The sequence below is a fragment of the Babylonia areolata genome, chromosome 19 (genome assembly GCF_041734735.1).
Source record: "Babylonia areolata isolate BAREFJ2019XMU chromosome 19, ASM4173473v1, whole genome shotgun sequence".
NCBI classification, from domain to species: Eukaryota; Metazoa; Mollusca; class Gastropoda; order Neogastropoda; family Buccinidae; genus Babylonia; species Babylonia areolata.
The window spans coordinates 20,906,261-20,929,534 of record NC_134894.1 but is presented as its reverse complement, the minus strand read 5'-3'; the positions used below and the strand labels follow the sequence as shown (position 1 = coordinate 20,929,534).

The following is a 23,274-nucleotide window of genomic DNA, read 5'->3' as shown; positions in this document are numbered from 1 at the left end:
GCATGTGTTTGTGTGTGTGTGTGCGCGCGCGTGCGTGTGCATGCCTACCTGCAAGTGTGAGTTGCTGTAACTGTATTTAAGACAGAACTGTGCTTGGATTTGTCACTGTATAACAGAGAAAAATATTTTAAGAATGCTAGATTGAGGAAAGTCTAGATTACACGACATTGTTTTATTCATTTTTGGTCTTTCCAAAATAAACAAGGCAAGACACAGATAAGGAAACAAACTGTACATCACTTTCTTCATTCCAACTTTCAATATCCTAACTCTCTCTCTCTCTCTGTCTCTCTCTCACACACACACACACACACACACACACACACACACACACAATTTCTCGTTACATAAATCATCAAAACGCTAATCATCAAGAGCATTCTCATCATGAAGTCAAAGCAAACAACTTGTTCAAAAATATTTACCAACATGTCAGTGAACCAACCAGCTCACACACTGAATACAATAGCTGTCCAAGCAATTGATACATGATTACAACTCTTATTACAATACACAAACAAGTGCATTCTATTATGACATAACCATTTTTCGCAACACTCGGGTGAGGCTGAAATGGTGGAACTTCTATGTCCCTTGTCAAACTCCAACAAAGATCTGAGGTTGAGAGAAAATGGCAGAACAGCCCAAAAGTTAGACACTCGCATGTCAAAATCTTTAAGGTCCACCACAAAACCCTCTGACACAGTAAGGATGAAGTCATACATGACCGGTGCTGTACTGACAGACTGAGGAAATGCCAGGAGAAAGAGAAAGAGCTGTGAAGAACTCAACAGATTAATGTTGCCTTTCCACACAATAGTCCTCAGCTGGTCTATACACCCATCTTTCTCAAGTCACTGGTATAGCTGACACAAATAGCACTTCATACATTTCTTTCTTTGTACATGCATGCTCACACACTCACTCACACTCACACACACTGGCTCACTCTCTCTACCAACTGACTCAAACACATGTAAGCACTTCAGACACTCACAAAAAACATACACTGCACTCACACTCACACACAGTAGAAATGAACAAATGCCATGCATGTCTGAACACAACAGCTTTCAAAGCTCTATCACACATACACAAACAAACAAGCATGCTTGGCTATTTATGGTAACATATCAGTCTAGTCTCACTATATCATCACAACCCAACCCCCTCCTCAACATCTTTTCCTCTAAAACATACAGCAACCACTGTGGGCTTGGATGAATTCAAAGTAAAGACATACTTCATGATACTTGTATCCACGAGACTCAGCAAAATGACAACACCCTGTCCTGCACCACAGTACCACTTTCTTAGCAGTGTTTCATGATACTAACACTTCACTTTATCCCTCTCTCCCTACCTTCCACAATACATAAACTCACATACTTAAGCACAAAGGGAAAGTATGGCACACACCACCACTGTGTGACATCCTGATTCATCGTAAATCTGGGTACTGAAATTTATATTGACTCAACAAGGACACCGGATCAAGCAAGCAAGCAAAGCAACAAGACAGAGACCTCTGTAATTTTTTTCCCCCACAGCTGTTTTTACTTTCTTCAATTAGTTCAAATCTTAACCATTATTTCCTTAGCCATTCTTCCTCCCCCCCTCCCCGCCAACCCCCCTCCCACCTCTACCCTTCTTTTATTTTCAAACTCTGATTACTAAGAATGCCATTTTGACAATAGTTCTGTTTCCTAGAGTTCTAGGCTATCCTGTCACACTAATCAATTTGATAAATATTTGGAAAAAAAAAAAAAAAAAAAACAGAAGAAGAAAATAAAAATTATTTTTAAGATAAAAAGTTTACAAACCACTATGAAACGGCATGACTACATGTAGATTTTTTTCCTAAGTTTTGAACGTTGCATGGAATTTCAAGCTGCAAACCCATTATGCCACTACTAGTTTAAAAGTTAATCAAATCATTCGCATAATTCATTCCAGAAATGCTATGGCATCAAGAAAACATTCCATGATCTGATCAAGAAGTTACAAATGAATAAAGCAAAAATTCAATAAAGACTATAATGTTTGAAATACATTCTGTAAGTTTGGAACACAGAATTGTGGAAGATAAAAAAATTATTAACTTGGCCTTGCATGATATGATTGGAAAAAAAAAATGAATATCAACCAAATGCTCAGATTATCAACCAATTTTCCACATTATTTTCACATGTCATGTGTATCTTCAAAACAGTAATTTCACCAAAAGTTTACACATCTCATTTCCACCATAAAATAACCTTTCTTTTTGACAATTTGTTTTTCAATACATATTCGCTTAGCTAAAGTCTTCAGAACACCAATGAATTTTAATTTTATGTGCATGAAATAATCAGTTCAGCCCATGCATTACAAATCTCCTGCCATCATAAATGAGAGCGACAAAAGTTGTTAACAGACTAGCTACGATGGAGAATTTTTACTCTATTTATCTCTGAACTAAAAAGAAATTCATACACAATAATTAAAAAAAAATTTTAATTAAAAAAAAAAACCACTTCTTTATCCTCAATAAACAAAAAAGGTCTGGTAAACCAAATCCAGGCTCAATGGTTTCACTGTAAATAAAGTATCATTAATCTCTTCGCTTCAGCTCCTTTGATTGTTTTTATGAAAGTCTCCATTGCACAAGTAACATAAATCAATGGTCTGGGCATTTCAGAAAAAAATATATAAACTGCCTGCCTCTCATTTTTCACTGGTGTTACCTGAAAAACACTGAATACTCTCATTTCCAAACAGAATGCTGCAATAAACATTTAGAGGAGTTAAAGAAACAGTATCAAACATGTTTCAAGACCATCGCACTGGGTACATAAGCTCCACAGAAAATTACAGCACTTCATGGTTGAAGATATAATAAATGACATCATATATTATTATTGGTTGATTAACCAGCAAATTTTATCATCACTATTATTGCATACATCATGTAGGTATTGTGTTTAAACGCACATAGGAAGAGAACAGTTGAAGTACTCTTCATACTGAAATCTGTTTATCAGTTATGCCACGTACAGCCATCCACTTGTCAGAACTGGTGATGCCATTGAGATTTTTGCAAATGTCCTCATGAGTATCAGTTTTTAATCATTCCACTGTATAAGTATTAGCCTTATAAGCAATACACAGACCGATGGACCCAGCCAGTGTTTCCAAATGACACAACCAAAATAATGCCTCAAAAGCTGCAAAGCACATCATTTCAAGTGTATTTACTATAAGTCAATGACCTTTTAGCTTATCACTTTTAACATTATCCTGTTGGTGTTGATATGAATCGTTCACATAATTACTGCATCAGAAGTCAGCAAAATCTGATAATAAGATACATTCCATCAACACAAGAGAATAAGTTTATTCACTAAGTCAGTGGTGATAAAAGACTGACCATTTCATCTAAATATCAACTCTGGAAAAGTATTGCAATACCATTGTTGAGACTTGACAGCTGACAGTGAAGATAAGTATCTAGAGTATTCTGCATCCTAGGCATTCCCTGTATCTGCCTATCATCAGTTAGTTTGTGTATTCATATGTATCTTGGTCAAACTACTTGACAAAAGACGGGAAAAAAGCCACCTACCATACATACTGGAACTGTTTCTAAATCATACAACAGTTTCCCAAGTTTGGTTGAATGATGCCACAGTATTTTTAGTGGAAACAGTAGATCAGATATCACTCTTGTTTCACAAAGAAATGAGTCAGACTCCTAACAAAACAATGAACTACTGTTGTGCTCTTTCCGCCTCAGCAAGACAAGAAAGCAAGCAAGCATTACAAACAGACGTCTCCTGGCAGCAGCATCCAATCAAATCAGACTATCAATGATTTTAAGAGAACTATGATACACTGGAAATATGTAGTGGAATAAGAGTTCAAAGACTGGCCTTTTACTAATTCAGATTTCTTTCCCAAAGCAAACTTCTGAACCCCTCCCCCCACCCCCCAAACTACCCTAGCCCCCTTCATCTACCTCCTCTTCATATTGTATTAAATGCATGCATGCACTTTGCTTACATTATTGATTTAGGAAGTTTTAAACTTGCATTGCTATTTTTCATTGGTCAGGGCAAACTTCATTCTGAATCATCAAGACTTGCAGTTACAAAGTGCAAAGATATCGTTAGAAATGTCTTCCTCCCATTTCAAATTCACTGAATATATATTTCCAGCACACTGATAACAAAGAAGTCACCATACTGCAGTCAATTTGATCATTATTTGAACATAAATCAAATCATGTTGCTTATAGTCATAACCTAGCCAATCACAACAGGCCATTTCAGAGCTATTATCTGAACATAATTCATCCACAAGAAGAGTCCTGTGTGTCCATAAACTGATCCAAAAAGAGCAGCAGTCTCCACAAGTACCATCATCGTCTGGCTCGCTTTGAGGGTGGACTCTTTTCGCGCCGACTGCGAGTCTCCCGGACAGAGGACGCTGCCGCCTGGGAACGCCGGGTTTCCCTCACCACTGCCGCGGGCTGTGAGGTGGTTTGAGAGCGCTTTCGGGTCACCATCTTCTGTTGCTGCTGCTGCTGACCGTTGGCCGAGGTCGCCCTGGTCTCTCGGCGACTGGGGGCTGGGGCAGGAGAGGCCGGCTTGGAGGAGGTCCGTGTGGAAGACCTGCCTTTCCGAGGCGCCTCTTTCCCTGAATCTGACGACTTTACAGAGGAGGGGGACCTGGGGGGTCGGCTGGAGTCTGTGGACTTGATGGAGGACGGGGACAGGGGGAGGTCCAACATGTCTGCAGAGGAGCAAGCCGCTGGGGAAGCGTCCACAGAAAGCGGGTCTGACAGGCCGGCCTCATGGGCTTCCTGACCACTCTCTGCCACAGACACTGAGGGCTCTGATGGCCCACAATGGGCCTGCGGAGGGGTCGACACCAGGGGACTGGGTGATCCCTCCGCCACGTTCACAGACACTGGACATACCTGGCCCGAGGTCACAGGGATAGAGGTTCGATCCCCCCTCTGTTCCATGCTGAGCGAGGGCGGCGCTCCATCAGGCGAGTCCCTGGGCTGCAGGTCCTGGGAGGTGGGGGTGGGGGATGAGGACACAACTGGGAGGAGGTCACTTGCAGAGTCTGCGCCCTCTCCAGAGGGCTGTGTGGCTGCAGTGACGGAGGCGTCTGCTGTGCTGCCACTGCCCAACGAGGCGGGGAGTGCCGGGGAGGACTGCTGGTCTGCTCTGTCCACAGAGAAGGGGATGGGGGACTTCTCCGCACTGAGGACAGGGGGCAGGGGGTACGGTGACCCCTCCCCTTCATCCTGACCACGGGGGAGGGACAGTGTGTCTGTCAGTCTGGGGGATGCTGACCGCTCCTCGTCACCAGGACGACGCCTCTGGGCTCTCAGTCTGGGAGGGGAAGGGGTAACTTGTTGACTGTCCTCCCCCTCCCCTCTAACAGGGCTCTCACTCGATGTCGGGGCTCCAGGCACTGGGGGGGTAGGGGAGGCAGACTGGGGGGTGACCACCACAGGTGATCTGTCAGACACCATCTTGTCTACTGAAGTGATACCTGAGGATTCCATTACGGGCTGCTCAGAATGAATCTTCACCTCCCTGTCTGCCTGGCAGCCAGCACCCACAGACCCCTCCCCCACAGTGACAGCTGTCCTGTGTTCAGCACTCCTCTCTGCTGCAGCCTCCTGCACCACGGGGCACACTTCAGGATCTGCAGGACTGTTTTCATCCCTGGCCTTCACTGTGGTACTCTCCTGAGGAACACAGGCCGCTTCAGCCTCTGCAGACTCAACTTCCATTCCCTCTGCCTTCATGGAAGAGCTCTGCCGGCTGACACAGGGGATGTCAGCTTTCTCACAACCCCCCTGCCCATCTTCTTTGTGAGGCTCTGTTAGTGCTGGGGCACTGCCTGGGCCACTGTCCGTGTCTTGTAATGAATGCTGGGAAACCTCTTTGGAACATGTTTCGCCTTCTGAGGGTGATGATACCTGGTGAACAACTGGAGAGGCTTCTTGCACAGCCACTGATGAATCGGATGATGACAACTGTTTGGGCATTTCCTCCTCTGAGGTCAATGTCTGTGGTGATGAGATCTTTTCTTGAGTTGACTCCACACCTAATCTGTTCTGAGGAGTGGGTTCACAGGTGTGTGGTATTGCTGACACAGCGGCAGGTTCTGCAGCACTGCCATCCCCCTCGACACCTGTGGCAGGTAAGCACCGCACAGGGTCACAGGAGGAAGCCTGTGTGATGACACCTGGTCCTGGATCCACCTCCATGTCCCCTGCCCCTCCTGCCTGCTCTCCACAGGGGTCTGCATCCACACCAGAATTGCTCTCTGCCATGGAAGTCAGCTCTGCACCTTCCTCCCTTGCTGTGACAGCTGGCTTCACTTCTACCGATGAAGCTGCTGTCTGTGATTTTACAACACACTGTGCTGTGTCGCCAGCTTCTGCTTCATCCACATCCATTCTCACTTCATCTGCTGAACAGCTGACAGCTGGCTTCGCTTCTGCTGATGAGGATGGCTGCTGCGAGGATGACAACAGTGAAGATGTGACTACTGACTGTGCTGTGTTTCCACCCTCTGGGGATGGTGACCCCCCTGTCCTGTTGACAGTCTGGGCGCCAGCAGACAACGTTGCTTCATCCACTTCCATTTTCATATCGTTTGCTGTGTCGGCCACTGAACCACTGGGGGCTTCTTGGGTCAAGGACTCCTGGTGTTCTTCATCCGCTGCTGCGCTCTGTGCCTCTGGTGTCTGTGCAGGTTCTTCAGGATGATCTTGCAGCACACTTTTCTCCTCAGGTGGTATGCTGGGCTGTACAGATGTTGATCCTGGAACAGCTGTTTCTTCACTGCACATCTCTGGCACAGGAAGAGCGGCCCCCTCTTTTGGTGGGGGTGCACTTGACTCCTCAGGTGACACCTGTTGCACCCTGATTTCTTCAGGAAGGGGTGGCTGCTCGCCTCTTTCTTCAGGTGACAGTGATGGCCCTGCAGGTTCCTCTGGTTGTGTTGGCGCAGAAGGATCTCTAGGAGGTTGTGGTGGTGATGAAACACCAGACTTCAAAGGACAGAATGGTGCAGAATATTCACGAGGAAATGAATGAACACCAGAATCTTCAGGAGATGATAGCGTCACACTGGACTTTTCAGGGACTGGGGGCGGTACCTCTGACCCTTCAGAGGCTGGAGGTTTAATAATGTCTTCAGGTGGTGGAGGTGGAGGTAGATCAGAGTCTTCAGGTGGTGGGGGTGGTGGAACACCTGACTCTTCAGATGGTGGGGGTGGTACAACAACACCTGATTCTTCTGGGGGTGGGGGTGGTATCCCTGATTCTTCTGGGGGTGGGGGTGGTACCCCTGATTCTTCAGGGAGTGGGGGTGGTACCCCTGATTCTTCTGGGGGTGGTGGTGGTACCTCGGATTCTTCTGGGGGTGGTGGTGGTATCCCCAATTCTTCAGGGGGTGGAGGTGGTACCCCTGATTCTTCTGGGGGTGGGGGTGGTACCCCTGAATCTTCTGGGGGTGGTGGTGGAACTCCTGAATCTTCAGGTGGCAGTGGAGGTTTTGTTGTTTCTTCGAGTGGTGGAGGTGGAGGCACATCAGACTCCTCAGGCAGTGGTGGTAGCGGCGGCGTGACACCAGTCTCTTCAGGCAGTGGTGGCGCCACAGAATCCACAGATGGCTGTAGTCCACACGCCCCAGGGGGAGGAGACGGCTCGTGAACCGGAGAGGACATCAAATCCAACGGAAGAGGCGGCAGGGATTCTCTGGGCAGCGAGAGCAAGTCTCGTCCGCTGGGCAAGGTAGGCAACGCAGGCAAACCGTAGCCTGCAGTTCCCTCCCTTTCACCCTGCGCTTGAGGGGGGTAGGACGATGTCTCACTGGGGCCGCGGGAGGCGGACAGGTCTTCAGACAAGGGGAGGGGTGACATGGAGTCCCCTCCAGGCATGGGGGAGTAGGGGTCTCTGGGGGGAGGGGTCTGCGAAGCCTCTTCCCCAGCTGCTGGCTGGATGGCCGCAAACTGCTCAGCCATGTCTGGTGGCGGTGTGATGGCCTCCCCTTCTTCCGGCAGACTGTCCGACAGAGAGTTGGCGGAGATGGGCGACATGGACCCTGCAGGGCCCAACCCTGGTGGGGATGGAGACCTGGCTGGGGAGAACTTGGCATCCTGGGAGTCTGACGAGGAGGAGGATCCTCCTCGTCTCTTGGTATGCGGTTTTCTCCCTTTCCTCTCTTCCGGTGAAGACGACGCCCGGTGTCTGTGTTTGGATCCGGATTCGGAATTAGAGTGGTGATGTTTCGACCTGGTGCGCCTTCTCTTTTTCTTGCGCTGCTCCGGTGAAGAAGACTGAGCTCGTTTCCTGTGCGAGAGAGAAAGAGGAGGGGACAGTTCGCGTTTCCCTCTGGACGCCTGGCTGACGGAAGACTGGGTCTTGAGGTCTTTGGAGTGTTCTGACTCATCAGAGCTGATGTCGCTGGCCTGCAGTGCGTGAGGCGACACATCCTTCTTGGAGGGCACCTGGTACTTGCGCACTGACTTGGGAAGGTTTTCGTAACGGTACCTATCCTGGTCAGTGTGTGCGCTGGACTCGCTGGACACCTCTCCTTCCGACAGCTCCCCTTCCTTCTTCCGCTTGGCCGGCTTGGGTTTGGGAGACGGCGTTTTGATGGAAGAGGACGACGATGACGATGAAGATGAGGATGACGAAGATCTGGAGCGCCCCCTCTTCTTCCCCACCAGGGGCGGGGGTGAGAGAGGAGGTGGGGACCCGGGACTCTCCGACATGGCGCAGCTACTGCTGTCATTGATGGGCGAGTACAGAGGCCGTTGCGGCAGAGTCGGGGAGTCCCGCTCCACAGACGACCCTTTTGACGCCGGCTCCTGTGGCTCCACCTGGCTAGGCTGAGAAGACGTGGGAGGGTTGTTGTCCTTGTCTGCAGGGGGCGACGACTGCGACTGCAACTGCGACTGCGACTCCTCCCATCCAGAGCCCTGGGGAGACACTGTTGGTCGCTTGGCAGCTCCTCCGGCATCAGAGCCACTCTCATAGGATGCTCCCGGTGAGCGGGGATTTCTGAGGTGAGGGGCCACCCACTTCATCTTGCTGCGGTCATAGGCCGGAAACCTGTATCCACACAAAAAATCTGCTTGTATGAGTGTCAGAATTTTGGGGGAGGGGTTGGGCTTTTTTAATACATTTCACAACATCATTCAAAATCAATATGAAATACTCACTAAAACATTCAAATTTATTCAAAATCAATACTGATTACTCAATTCAACATTCAAAATCAATACTGTTAATCACTTTCACTCACTCCAGATGAATAGTTTTCTCCCTTGCTTTTCCCATTTGGTAGGGTTAGGAAAAACAAATCACAAAAAAAAAAGTAACTCAATGAACTAGCTGAACTTGACCCACTGACCCCTCTCCTCACATCGTGAGTATGCCCACCCCCCTCCCTCTTCACTGCTCTCAGAAGCTGAGTCACTGTCAGTACCTTCTTGCTGGTAGCTTTCTTCACTGCAGATACTTTATTCAACGTCTTCATGATTCTTATTGATGTCAAATTCTTCAGTTTGAAACATTTCAATCTCTTCAGCAGCAGTAAAAAAAACAAAAAAAACACTGTCATGATATAAATTTCAACTTGTACCACCTGCAACACCATTTTCAATACCTATGCAGATTAGCTTGTCATGTGGGGTGCCGAGGTCAACAGCCAGCCAGCGAGTGTCTTGTTACAGAATTACACGATGAAACTTTCCATTCGACCCTTGACACATTTGCAATGCCCAGTGTAGCTGCAATTGTTACGCTACCCCATGAGGAAAACGTGGAAAAAAAATTTAACTGTCGAAACTGCAATAGCATTCAGTCATCCAGAACGCCGCCTTACGTCGGGAACGCTATAGCGTTCCATCATTTGGAATAAGTTAACACTTTTTTTTTAATACATCTCACAACACTATTTAAAATCAATACTGATTAATAACTTCACCATTCAAAATCATTACTGATTACTCACTCTAACACATTTTCTTCTTCTTTCTCCTATCTGCATGTAAACCATTGCCAAGAGCTCAGCTAGTCACTCTTCAGCACAGAAGTTTCTGGGGACCTGATCACTCTGTTTACACAATAGTTCTGGTAGTGAACCAACTCTGAACTCTTCTTTCGCTTTACTTCTGTCTCTCTTCCACGACTTCTTCCCTTGAGATAATAGCCAGCATGCTCAAGAGTTGTGGATGGCTTAATCAAAAAGAAACCAGCGCATGGACTAAGCTTGCCAAAAGAAAATAAGCTAAGAAAAACCTTACATGCTCAAACCAACTCCTTGTAAAAGTTCTCAACCAAACCACTGACTGAACGGAAAGGACCATCATGTTATCTACCCAACACCACCATCTCCACTGCTGTCAAGAACCAAAGCCAGGGTTTCCACAGATGTGACAAAACAAAATTCCACACATTTTCCAGAACAGACAGAATTTTCTATATCGAACACAAAACCAAACAAAAAATCTAAAAAATCTATCTGCTACACCGCTGATGAAAGATTTCCCAGTATCAATGTTCAATTTTCATTACCTTTTCCTTGCTTGACTGGTAACTGTCAAGATTTTACCAAATTCCCAAGACTTTTCCACATCTCTGAGAGGCAAAACATATGTCTACAAGACCCTTCCAGACCCTGGAAATGGTTCTCTCTCTGAATCTTTTTTCCAAGACTTTTCCAGACGTCCATGACCATATGAACCCTGCAAAGCTAGCACTCTCAGACAGAGAACACACATGTTGGTGTCTGCGGGTGGGACAGGCTGGGAGGCAGACCAGTTGTATTTGGTTCGGTCATACACGTACGGAGAGGGCGCCTCTGCAGCGGGGCCTCCAGGCTTGCTGGGCCAGGACAGGTGGCTGCGGTCGAAGGTGTATGGGCCAGGGGTGGACCTGCAACATTCCTCACTATTTCACACTAATTGCACACATATCACACAATGATGGTGCAGGTACACAAACAGTGTCTTAAGGTTTTGGGGGGGGTTGTTTTGTTTTTCTTTATTCAATTATTACTTTGTATACAGAACAGAAACACACTTTAATGATTGATGGAAAGCAAACAATAACAAATCAATAACAACAAAATAAAAAAACATTAAGCAACACTGCTGAGGTAGAAACTTGTCTCATCATGTAGCGGATGTACATATGCCTATTATTTGCAGAGGCAGAGTCCATCACTCCATCATCGCTCTTCAGTCCTTTACTTGCACCCTTTCTTCATCACTTTTTCTTCCTTTCAATGATTCAACATATTCAGCTATGTCATAAACAATTTAAATTGATAGTTTGAATGACAGTGCTTTATGACTTTTTTTTAAAGATTCTTTTATGAGTTTCTTTTTCATCTTATGTGTTTGATTTATTTGAAGTACTGGATTTGTAAAGCGCCTAAAGTTGGCTTCAGCTTCAATTCTAAAGCTACATAAGAATAATAATAACAATAATTATTCTTGTTCTTGCTGTTGTCGTTATCGTTATCATTAATTACATTACTATTGTTATATTCAACATTATTATCATAATTATTACTATTATTATCATAATCTTCCCTCAGCATCAAAGCACAGCTGTCTTACCTCTGGGAGGGGGCTGGTGAAGGCAGGGGAGGGGGAAGTGGGGTGGGGGAGGGCGTGTACCCCTTCCCCTCTGGCCACCGGCTGGCCCAGCTGGGAGTGGAAGCTGCAGCCCCCACCACACTGCCCGCAGACGACCCCCCGGTCCCCCGGGCGTGACGCGCTGCTTCCCCGAAGTCTACCAACTCTATCGGAATGCGTTTCTTCCGGCGCCTCTCCTCCTCCTCCCCATCTTCCTGCACGTCGCTTTTGTGGCCGTCAGAACTGCCGACCTTCTGTCCGTCTTTGGAGCCTGTCTCCGCTTTCTTTTCAGAGGCCGTGTCCTTGACCTCTGTGTCACCATCTTCCTCCTCGTCCATGTTGTCCAAGGAGTTGTCGTCAGGAGACACCGGCTCCAGCTCCAGGTCTGCCATGACACTAGGCGTGACCGGCCGGGGCTCCGAGCAGTCTGATTGGTTGCTTGCGATGGAGGTCCCTTTCTGATTGGACAGGGAGGGTCTGGAGTCGGAGGGTGTGTCGCGCTGTGCCTGTCTGTCTGACCCACCCCGAGGCTCAGAGGTGCGTCCTCGGGGGTATGTCCTGGTGTCTGAACTGAAGGAGTCCCGTCTGTTTCACACACCAAACAATGATAACTCAGCTTTATTATGGAAGTCAACTGGGAACACACAATGGAACAAACAAAAAAACATACATATATATCTTTGTCTTTCCTCTTTATGATTCCTCTCTGTTACATTTTTAGCATATTATCATTGATAATTTCACATTACAGGTTCAAGATGAATCCATCAATATGGATACAAGTCATAGTGTGGCCAAAATCCAGAGAATGAATTCCCTAGTGTTCCCAACCAGAAAACTGTGTATTTCTGAAAAGTGTGGATAACTGTATATATATCTCTTAGCGATTACATATCTCCATATTCTAAATCAAAATATTCATACTTTTTTTATGTTCAAGTTGTCACAAATGGGTAATCAATTTCAACAGCACCACACCTGGCAAAACTCACTGGCCTCCTGAATTTTACCTGTGTATACAGAAACCAAATACCCAGATACAGAATGCAGGGTCGGACATAAAGGTGCAAAGTGACAGTGATGCTCAGGAAACAGAATGCAGGAACAGAAGTAAAGGTGCAATGTGACAGTGACACACAGGAAACAGAATGCAGGAACAGAAGTAAAAGTGCAATGATACGATGACATGCAGTAAACAGAATGCAGGAACAGAAGTAAAGGTGCAATGATACGATGACATGCAGTAAACAGAATGCAGGAACAGAAGTAAAGGTGCAATGATACGATGACATGCAGTAAACAGAATGCAGGAACAGAAGTAAAGGTGCAATGATACGATGACACGCAGTAAACAGAATGCAGGAACAGAAGTAAAGGTGCAATGATATGATGACATGCAGTAAACAGAATGCAGGAACAGAAGTAAAGGTGCAATGATATGATGACATGCAGTAAACAGAATGCAGGAACAGAAGTAAAGGTGCAATGTGACAGTGAAGTGCCGGAAACACAGTGAGAAAACAGTCATCACCTGTCCCTGTCATGGCGGGTCCCCAAAGCACTGGGAGGGGTCAGAGGTCGCCGATGGCTAGTGCGAGGCTTGTACAGGTCATCAGGGCTGTAGCGCTGACTGGTGCGTGAGCGACTCTCTGTCGGCTCTGACCGCCCATGCTGACCACTGCACAATGCATAACTATACATTCCAAACATGTACACAATTATTTTCTCTTTTTTTGTGGGTGTCGCAGAAATTTGGAACATTTTGTTCTCTGTATTTTGATGGTGATACATGATGACCGGGGAGATGATAATGCTGCTATGGATGTCCAAGGGCTGTACTCTGGCATCAAAAATACAAATGCATGCAGTGTTGGTCAGAAAATTTGAGCAACACTCTCAATGATGCATCCATGAAGCAGATAACCCATGACTGTGTGGTCCAAGTCTTCTAATTTCAAACCCAGAGCACATTCAGCTCTAGGTATGAGACAGGTAAAAGCTGGAAAAAAAAACCCATCTCTGATGGGGCTCATTCTCCCAGCTGTCAGTCCACAACACTTACCACTTCGCCATGGCAACTGGTCAGTCATGCATATCATTACACTCATAAACAAGCACACATACTATCATGAAAGTCCATCACGAATGATAAAGATGTCAGCATCAGTATCAGTATCAGTAGCTCAAGGAGGCGTCACTGCGTTCAGGCAAATCCATATACACTACACCAAATCTGCCAAGCAGATGCCTGACCAACAGCATAACCCAACGCAAAAATGTCAGTGATTGGAGATGAGAACACAGCACACATACCATATGCACCCATGCACATGCACACATAATGTAACAGCACAAGTACACACACACATATATGCACAAACGCTTACATGCACAATACTTTTGGACTGAATAACTTCAAACTGTTGATTTAGAGCCCACTCACTATGTGGGAAGCAATACTGCAGAATGGACAGGAAAACCATTTGCCGAGTCTGAGGCTGTAACTCTAAACCTCATGACCTGGAGGATACTGAGAAACAGTTCCTCTAAGCCACACAGCAATGACTCTTCAAAGAGTTAGGGAAGAAAAAGAATGAGATACATAGGGAATCTGAGCCATTAGTAATTTATATATCTTCATTCAACCAACTGGATAATCATTGTGCACTCACAGGCTGGTCAGTCATCCAACACTATTTCTCAGCCAACAGCCAAACCCAACACACACAAAACATAAAAGTTGGACCAAAAGATCAAAAAAGAAAACATATCAAGCTAAACCCACATAAAGAAATAAGAACACACGCTGGCTTGATTTACCATCCCCCAACATAAACACATATTTTGATATTATCATACCATGATTGTCACCAGTTTTTCACTTCACCTGGGAAGAATTCACTCATCACCACACACTCACCTAGTTCCTCGTGTCCTCACACCAGCGTCCCGTGACCTCTGCTGTCGTCGTGATGACGGTTTCAACACCACGTCATCAGAATCACTGCTGCTGCTGGACCGACGTCTCCGTCGCCAGGAGGAACTCCTCTCCGACGAACTGGATGAGCTAGACGACGATGATGATGACCTCCTCGATGAATGAGACTCATCGGAGATATCGCTGTAGGGAGAACTCACACGGCTGCTCCTTCCCCGCCCTTTCTCCCCTGACTCGGTTGGCATGTTCTCCGCGGCAATCTCAATCGTTCCGGCCTGCATGGTGTCCAAGGAGACGGCCTCTTCGGGCAAGGGGATAGTCTCTGTCTCGATGACGCACTCCTCCTGAACCTCCATGTCCTGAATGAACATGCCGCTGTCATCGATCTGTACCGTCTGTTCCACTTCCACCGTCTGTTCCTCCACTTCCTGCTGGGCGTTGGGATCCGAGAAGCCCAGGTGAGGCGCCAGGTTGCGGTTCTCCGTGAAAATAGAGGTGAACTCTTCCGACAGGTAGCGGCGGTTCAAGGTGCGCTGCCGGCGACTGCGCATGGCCCTCCTCTGTTCCACCTGGGAAATCAGGGTGAGGAAGATAATTTGTCTGTAGCTATGAATTGTGCGGTGCAGTGTTGACAATACTATTACATCATGCCTGTGCCTTCTCTGACTAATACTACAGACATCAGGGACATCAGGGTAAGAAAAAAATGATTTCCCTGTAGCTATGAATCGTACAGTGCAGTGATGATGATACCAATACATATTCATCATGCCTGTGTCTTCTCTGACAAATACCACACCATCATAAATTACAATTCTTTTCCATGTTCCTGTTTGTTTGATCAGTGAATGTCATTAAGGGAGGTCCCTTTCAAGTTTTAAAAAAAAGAATAAAACATTGCCTTTCATAGTTTGTTTTTTAACTCTTTTTTTTCAAGAAAAACATGCTCATGTGTATATGTGCACACACACACACACACACACACACATATACATAAATGCAAAATTCACTGATAAAATGATTAAGGAGCAATGTACATGTAAACCATAAGGCAATTGGCTGCTATTCCTAAAAGAAAAAGACTGTCAAATCTGACATAAAGGGAATCATACAACTCGCACTCACAATATATTCAATGACTTTATGAAGTAACACACACCTAAAGGCTACCCCACGTTCCAAATGCTTACTGCCCATGAAGTACCACATACCTAAAAGCAACCTCACATTCCAATTATTTGCCCAGTCTGCCCATGAAGTAACACACACCTAAAGGCCACCTCACACAGACAGCCCATGAAACACCACACACTTAAGGCCACCTCACACACACAGCCCATGAAACACCACACACCTAAAGACCACCTCAGACAGACAGCCCATGAAACACCACATACCTAAAGGCCACCTCAAACGAACAGCCCATGAAGCACCACACACCTAATGGCTGCCTCACAAATGCCCGTGAAGAACCACACACCTAAAGGCCACCTAGCATTCCAAACACGCACATCCTCACTGTGACAGGTGGTGGGGAAGGCAAAATCTACCTTCTGCTGCATCAGTTCCTCTTTCATCTCGGCCTTGGTGCGACGTTTCTTCAGTGGCGTGGGTTGAGGTTTGGGTGTGGGGGTTCCTCCTTCATCCTGGGAGGATGTGGCCGCTGCAGAACTGGTGGCCGTCTGTGACTGTGTCTGACCTGGGGTGTTCTCCACCCCTGTCTCTGCTAGTGCTGGCTTAGATTCTTCAACTGAAAAATTGTACACAGGTATAATAATAATAATAACACCGATTTATAATGTGCTCTACCTCTTTCACATTGGGACCAAGAGTACTAGCAATTAACACCAATGTGTGAAAAAATGGTTACAAAAGTGAACACAGGGCACTTTAATTTAGACTTACAAACAAGATAAATGGAACGTGTCCATGATAAAGCACACAGGCACACACCCGCACACTAAACCACATAAAAACATTTAGACATCCACACACACCTATGGAAAGTCAATAATCCAATAAGACCACAGAACTTTGAACTCAACAAAATTGCAGCCTCAAGTAACGTGATCTTCACCTCAAACCTCAACCAGAATCAAACCACAGCCTTCCTACAACACGACCTACCTTGCTGCTCTAAATCTGTCTTGCTGTCTACCTCTGCAGCAGGCGTGGCCTCTTCCTTTTCTGACACGGCCGCAGCCTCTGCCGCCTTCTCCTTCTCGGCCTCTGCCTTCTTCTTCTCCTCCTTCAGCCTGGCTTTCTCCTCCTCCCTCTCCTTCCTTTTCTGCTCCATCTCCGCTCTGCGGGCCTGGCGCTTCAGGTAGCGCTCCTCCTTCTCCTTCGCCTGCAAGCCATCCAAAGGTTCACTTGCTTTTTTTGTTGTTGTTGTAGTTAGTTATAATTTTGTTCCCTACTAAACAAAGCAAAAAAACAACCCCCCTAAAAAAGGAGAAGAAAACAGACAATGCAATGTTGCTTCTCATTTTGCCTGCAAGTACGGCTGTAATCAGATGTGAGCATATGCATAGCAGCTCAAATTATATGAACATGGAGGAGTGGGAATTCTGTTCAATGTTCTGTCACACATACTGGTGAATGTATACTTCTATTTTAAGTACTAACATTCAACTTTAAAATATTTCCATTTGAAAACATAAATTTCTGAAAAGGTAGGAGAAGAGGAGGAAGTTATATTGTGAGTTAAAGGGAACAGGACAGATGATGGGTAAATCGAAGATCAATGTCTGTATAAATGAACTCGTACAATTAAAAAATGTGGAGAATACACATGAAAATATATATGCATGTATCTATGCATGCAAGCATATGTGTGTGAGGCTCATTTGCCTGGGTACAAGCACCTGTCAGTGAGTTCCTGCAAGCTATGTAAGGTAACTAAACCCTGTGTAATCTCCTCACCAAGCGAGCTTTCCTCTCCTCTCGTGTCTCCTCATCTCCGCTGTCACTCAGGTTATAGGACAGAGCCACCAGTTTCCGTGGCTTTGTCTCCGGTGCTGGTGCAGGTGCGCGTACTGGTGTCAGTGGTTTGGACACCGGTTTGTCTGGTGTTTCCAGGTCCGACAAATCTGACTGGATGTCCGAGTCCGTGTTGCTGGATATTTCCTCCAGGTCTCTGCTGGGTGCAAGTGCTTCTGAAACTAGTGAAAGATTGATATAATTATAGCAGCATTGTTCTTTAATGTTTAAGGTTCATTTTATGAATAAAACACTTGGAAAGTACACAAAATGCTGGTCTTGACAAAAGCAGGAATGGAAAGTTTTCTCAATAATGAAAAGTCACCCACACATATCCAACGGGCAACCCCTTCCCCACAAACACAATACACCTCACACAATGTGCACAAACACATGAATGCATACATTACATATATATGTTTTCATTACATGTACTCACATAGGGATGTAAACATAAACATACACGCACACCCACACTCCAGTCTTTACATAGTGATATTTGTACAATACAATACATATTATTAGTACATCTTTATTAATCCAAATGGAAATCTCAATTGACTACATCACCCATACACACTCATTAGTGATTTAAACCTGCACACAGAAATGCATGATATACAGACAGACAGACAGACAGATATATATACACATACAAGCATGCACACACACACACACACACACACACACACACACACACACACACAAGCACACATACACACACACACACACACACACACACACCATACCTTCCTCCTTATCCGACAGCTGTTCCTTGTCACTCTGATCAACGTCACTGAACGAGGACAGGTCACTGGTGTGCACAGAGCTGATGGTGATGTCACTCAACTCCTCCTCCTCCTTCATGTCCCATGCAAACTTGTACGGACGCTTCCCTCCTCCCTCCTCTTCTTTCTTCTTCTCACTCTTCACTGACTCTACAGCCGAAACAGGCGGCTTCACCTGCTCCAGTTCCGGCTCCACCCGTTCATCCTTGACCTCCCTCGGCTCTCTGTCTTGTGGGAAGAGGTTGCGAGCGATGGGGACATCTGTCTTGAAGACATCCATCCTGCGTTGCTGCTGCTCCTCCTGCAAGCGAGCCTGGCGGCGGGCCTCCCTCTTGGACAGCTTAGTTTGCGGGCTCTCGATCATTGCCTCCGCAAGTAACCGTGGCGACAGGAAGGAGTGCACCACCGCCGACACAGGGTCCAGTTTAGGCACAGTGGCGGCTGAGGGCAGCGAGATGGGCAGCGCCATTTCCGTCCCTGGGGGGGGAGGGTCCGGAGACATGGTGCCGCTCTTCCCAGCCGTGTTGACCCCACTGCCACCCATACCTGGCGGGGGTTTGGACACGTCCACCATGGAGGCTGGAGGGGGGACAGGGGTGATGATCTCACTCACATTGACCGGCAGTGACTTGGGGATGACTGGGGGAGGGGCCGCTGGGGGAGCAGAGGGGAGAGGGGGCTTGACTATCCCACCGGGAGGGGGAGGAGCAGGAGGGGTGGGGGTGGAGGTCAAATTAGAGAAGGCCTGAGACAGGATGGGGTTTGGGGGCTGTGGGGGAGGAGGGGTAGGCAGGTTGACGGACTGCTGAGGGGCTTGCTGCTGAAAGAGGTCGACGCCCGTGGACCCTGAGGCCCCCCAGCCCTGCATGTAGGCAGGGAACCCCTGCTGGTTCATAAAGGGGCTGCCAAACTGGGAGCCCGGGAAGAATGAGTTGCCCGACTGCCAGTTACTGTCCTGCGACTTGAACATGCTGGGTGGGGGGATGTTGAAATTACCTGGCATCATACCTGTCAACACAGAATACAAGTCAACTCTATGGCTATTGCACTCTATAATTGTCATTATCATCTGTATTGTACCACTCTATTGTGTTGTACTGTTTGCATTGTGTCAAAGTTCTGCTGTGTCTTTTATTATGTTGCACTGAATTACATTGTACTGGGTTGGGTTTTTCTGGACACAGTTATGCATTACACAATAAAGTTCTGTATCTTTATTGTACTTAGTTCTGAGCAAATTCTTATTAGTTTTCAGTTGAGAAAAGTTTCATGAGAAAGGGTAATATACTGCTTTGCGCTGTGCTAGGCAATAATCTGTGATGTGTTATTTACAGTGTACTATGTTACACTGTGTTTTGCTGAACTGGATTATATTCTGATGTGCATTACACAGTACTGCATCATGCTGTTCTGTACTGTGTTTCAGAGTTTTTCAGTATCCAGCTTCAAAGTAGACCATAGAGTCAAAGTGTGCACTGATCCATATTTGCCACACCACATCTATTGTGAAGAAGAAAACAATAAAATAAATAAAAAGGGCAGATACCTGATCTCCACATAAGCCCAATGCACAGATTAGGCCTTGAGAGCCTACTATAGATTTGTGTGAAACACAAACATAGAATGGAAAAAAGAACTCTATATATATATAATAATTATAATAAAATATTGTGAAAAATATGTGCTCTTTCACACTGCACAACATTGTACTGCAATGCACTGGTCTGTGCTCTATCCGACTAGCTGGAGGCATTGTTTTGCTAAAGAATGCAGCACCGTGGGCAGGCAGTCTCACCTGTCAGAGCAGTGGCGGAGGCACTGGCCAGAGCCTGCTGTTGCTGCATCTCCATCAGTTGCTGCTGGTGTTGCTGCAGCTCTGCCAGGTGTTGCTGCTGCTGTTGGAGCTCCGCTAACTGCTGCTGTTGCTGCCGCAGCTCCGCTAACTGCTGCTGCTGCTGCTGCAGCTCAGCCAGCTTCTGTTTCTGCAGCTGTTTCTGCTGGATCTCATTGATGGCCGCCTGGATCTTGGCCTGCTGCACGGCCTGTTGCACGGCTTGCTGCTGTCGGAGTAGCTCCCCTTTGCGGCGCGCGTTCTCCTCCTTCCACTCCTTCATGTTGACGCCCAAGTAGGAACACACTGCCTCATCGATCTTGGGCTTGATCACCTGGAAGATCTTGGGGTTCACTACTTGCTCGATGATGCGCTCCACACCCTGAGTCAGCATGCCGGACCTGTTGGCCACCAAAACCAGAACGGTCACAATTCATCTGGTGGGTACTTCAAAACCACTGGTACAGTGCTGTTTCCATCTAATACTATTTTTTATCAGTTTATGAAAATAAATGAAATCGATGAACCTCAACATCAGTGCTGTTTTCTCCATTTACTTTGATTGGCACACTGCACCTTCATTAAACTGTAACTGAAACATTTAGTTTTAACCTATCAAAACAACCCGATTTAAACCAAAATCAATTACAATGAGACCAAACATGACAACTGCACATGTTTTATGTTTACTTTCCGAGTGTAGAACTTTTACAAAATATGTACATACAATATATACCAGTACACTTATGTGCATGTGTAGAATCAGTTTAACTAGGTCTACATAATAATAAAATCACAAAAAAATGTTCACAGCACTACCAAATTAATAACTAAGTTACAGATGCAAAAGCAAAAGTAGTAAATGCTATCATCATAAATTTTAAAATATAGAAAAGAAACTAAAAAACAGATGAGATGACACAAATACGCAATACAACAAGATCACATAAACCAACACTGGGTAGCAATGGCATTCAGAAAATGCGAACATTTCCGGAAACAAAAGGAAAGGGCAGGGTTGATCATCAGAAGCTTCAATGCTTGAATCAGTTTCATTATTGTATATTTCCTGTTTGACTAGTAGTAATACTAGTAGCAGCATATGCTTCAAATCAAAATTTGTATTGAAGAAATCTAAAGAATTGTTACAAGTCTATAGTTGCTAGTTAAATATTACAACTAGTAAAAGAAATTTATGAAACAAAATATTTTGGAAGAACTGCCAATGTCCAACCCTATTCAGAGGATTGCTATTACATTACAAGGTGTAACGGTTACACCAGTAACACAAAATACAGTTTACACACAACACAATACTTATCTCCTGTTAGCCAAATGTTCTTATTAAAATTTTATTCTTATTCTAGTAATAACCCAGATAAGGACACACAGACACACACACAGACACAACACAAAACACACACACACACACACACACACACAGAGTCAAACATACTGATTGATGTGTTTGCGCAGAGAATCTCTCAGCTGGTTTTTGTTCAGCTCTGGAGTCCATCGCTGCTGACCTAAAAACCTTCCCACAAATCCTTCCACACGCTGACGCAGGTTCTGAGCAGCTGGCTGTAAAGTGTAATAATCAAAAACAGATATTCAAACAAATCACTAAAAATCTTATGATAATTCAAAGTATCTTTTAAAAAATGACGATATAACTAACCTACATATAATTTTAACCAACATATCATTTCACAAGTATTAGTTATTATAATTCACTGACACCGAATGACTCTGCACCTGGTGACATTCTCTGATAACATGTGAAGAAAAGGGCACTAATTTTATAATAAAGTCTAAAATGTGTTTATGCATGTATGCAAAACAAAAGAGCACTGTATTATTGTAGACATTGTATTATTTGTACTATTTGTAGACTGTCTGCAATAAAAGCAGTATGATACAGCTGATAACTGAATGAGATTTCCGGAGTGATGATGATTGTGTGGAAGAATACAGACTAGTCATTCTGTGTGTGTGTGTGTGTGTGTGTGTGTGTGTGTGTGTGTGTGTCTGTGTGTGCATGTATCATTGTGTGTGTATGTGTATGTGTGTGTATGTGTGTGTGTGTGTGTATGTGTGTGTATGTGTGTGTGTGTGTGTGTGGGTGTGTTTGGGGGTGTCTGTCTCAGTGTCTCTGTGTGTGTGTGTGTGTGTGTGTGTGTGTGAAACACTGTAAGTCACTGTGTGTGTCAATGTGTGTCACAGTGTGTCACTGTGTGTGTGCATACAAGTCAATGTCATAATGTATATGTACATGTGTATACATGTATTGACGTAACAGTTTTTAAAAAAATCAAAAATAATATTTTATATAGCACCTATTCTCTAAATGGGGCTCTAAACACTTTACATAAATGAGTAAACACACACACACAAACACACATACAAACACAGTGAGAGAGAGAGAGAGAGAGAGAGAGAGAGAGAGAGAGAGAGAGATACACAATAACTGAATGAGAATAATATTAATATGGTGAGGCAGTGGTTTCTACAACTGTACAAGGACTGCTGAAAAATAGAACACATAACTTTGTAATTTTGCACCAAATCTAATATTTTACAAATCTGGCCTAAGGGCCCATGACAATTAAATAAACTAATATACTGTATCACAATACATGAACAGAACAAAACTGTACAGCCTGTGCCAGGCACTTTGCCGGTACTTACTTTTTGTACATTTACTCGATTTGATTCTTACCAATATCTGTCACCTGATCCACATATGACGAACCTGATAAAGTAATGCATCCATGGGAAAACTTACTAAATTATAAACTCATAATCACCTTTGTATCCACGTCTGCTAAACAATCCTTTCGGAACTGATCGAAGACCCCTTGTGATTTGATTTTGTTGATCGTTTCCTGTATCATTTGGGTCGTCTCTTCGTCCTCCACCTCGGGCTTCTTGGTTGGTGAAGTTGACGCCATATTTGGCACTTTATCTGTTTTGAAAAAATACAAAGTACCTATCAAGATTTGTAGAAAGCACAGGCTGACGAGCTAAGCTACATCATCTTAGTTCTTTCACTCTTTATGGACGCCGCCATTTTGAG

At 45.2% G+C, this 23,274-nt stretch overlaps 1 protein-coding gene across 2 annotated transcripts; it reads right to left on the bottom strand.

Annotated features, from left to right (window-relative positions):
• Window positions 1-153: 153 nt before the first annotated feature.
• On the bottom strand, window positions 154-23,274 carry LOC143293533 (uncharacterized). Of its 2 annotated transcripts, none has more exons than XM_076604452.1 (12): window positions 23,006-23,274; window positions 21,655-21,779; window positions 20,163-20,599; window positions 18,329-19,375; window positions 17,523-17,761; window positions 16,728-16,947; window positions 16,151-16,350; window positions 14,583-15,169; window positions 13,194-13,340; window positions 11,645-12,247; window positions 10,800-10,955; window positions 154-9,128 (listed from the first exon to the last, which is right to left on the bottom strand). In XM_076604452.1, the coding sequence occupies exons 1-12, from the start codon at window positions 23,147-23,149 to the stop codon at window positions 4,400-4,402; spliced, it is 8,634 nt and encodes a 2,877-aa protein (XP_076460567.1). In that variant the 5' UTR covers window positions 23,150-23,274; the 3' UTR covers window positions 154-4,399. The 2 variants fall into 2 exon arrangements, with proteins under 2 accessions (XP_076460567.1, XP_076460568.1); XM_076604453.1 differs by having other exon boundaries at window positions 10,869-10,955.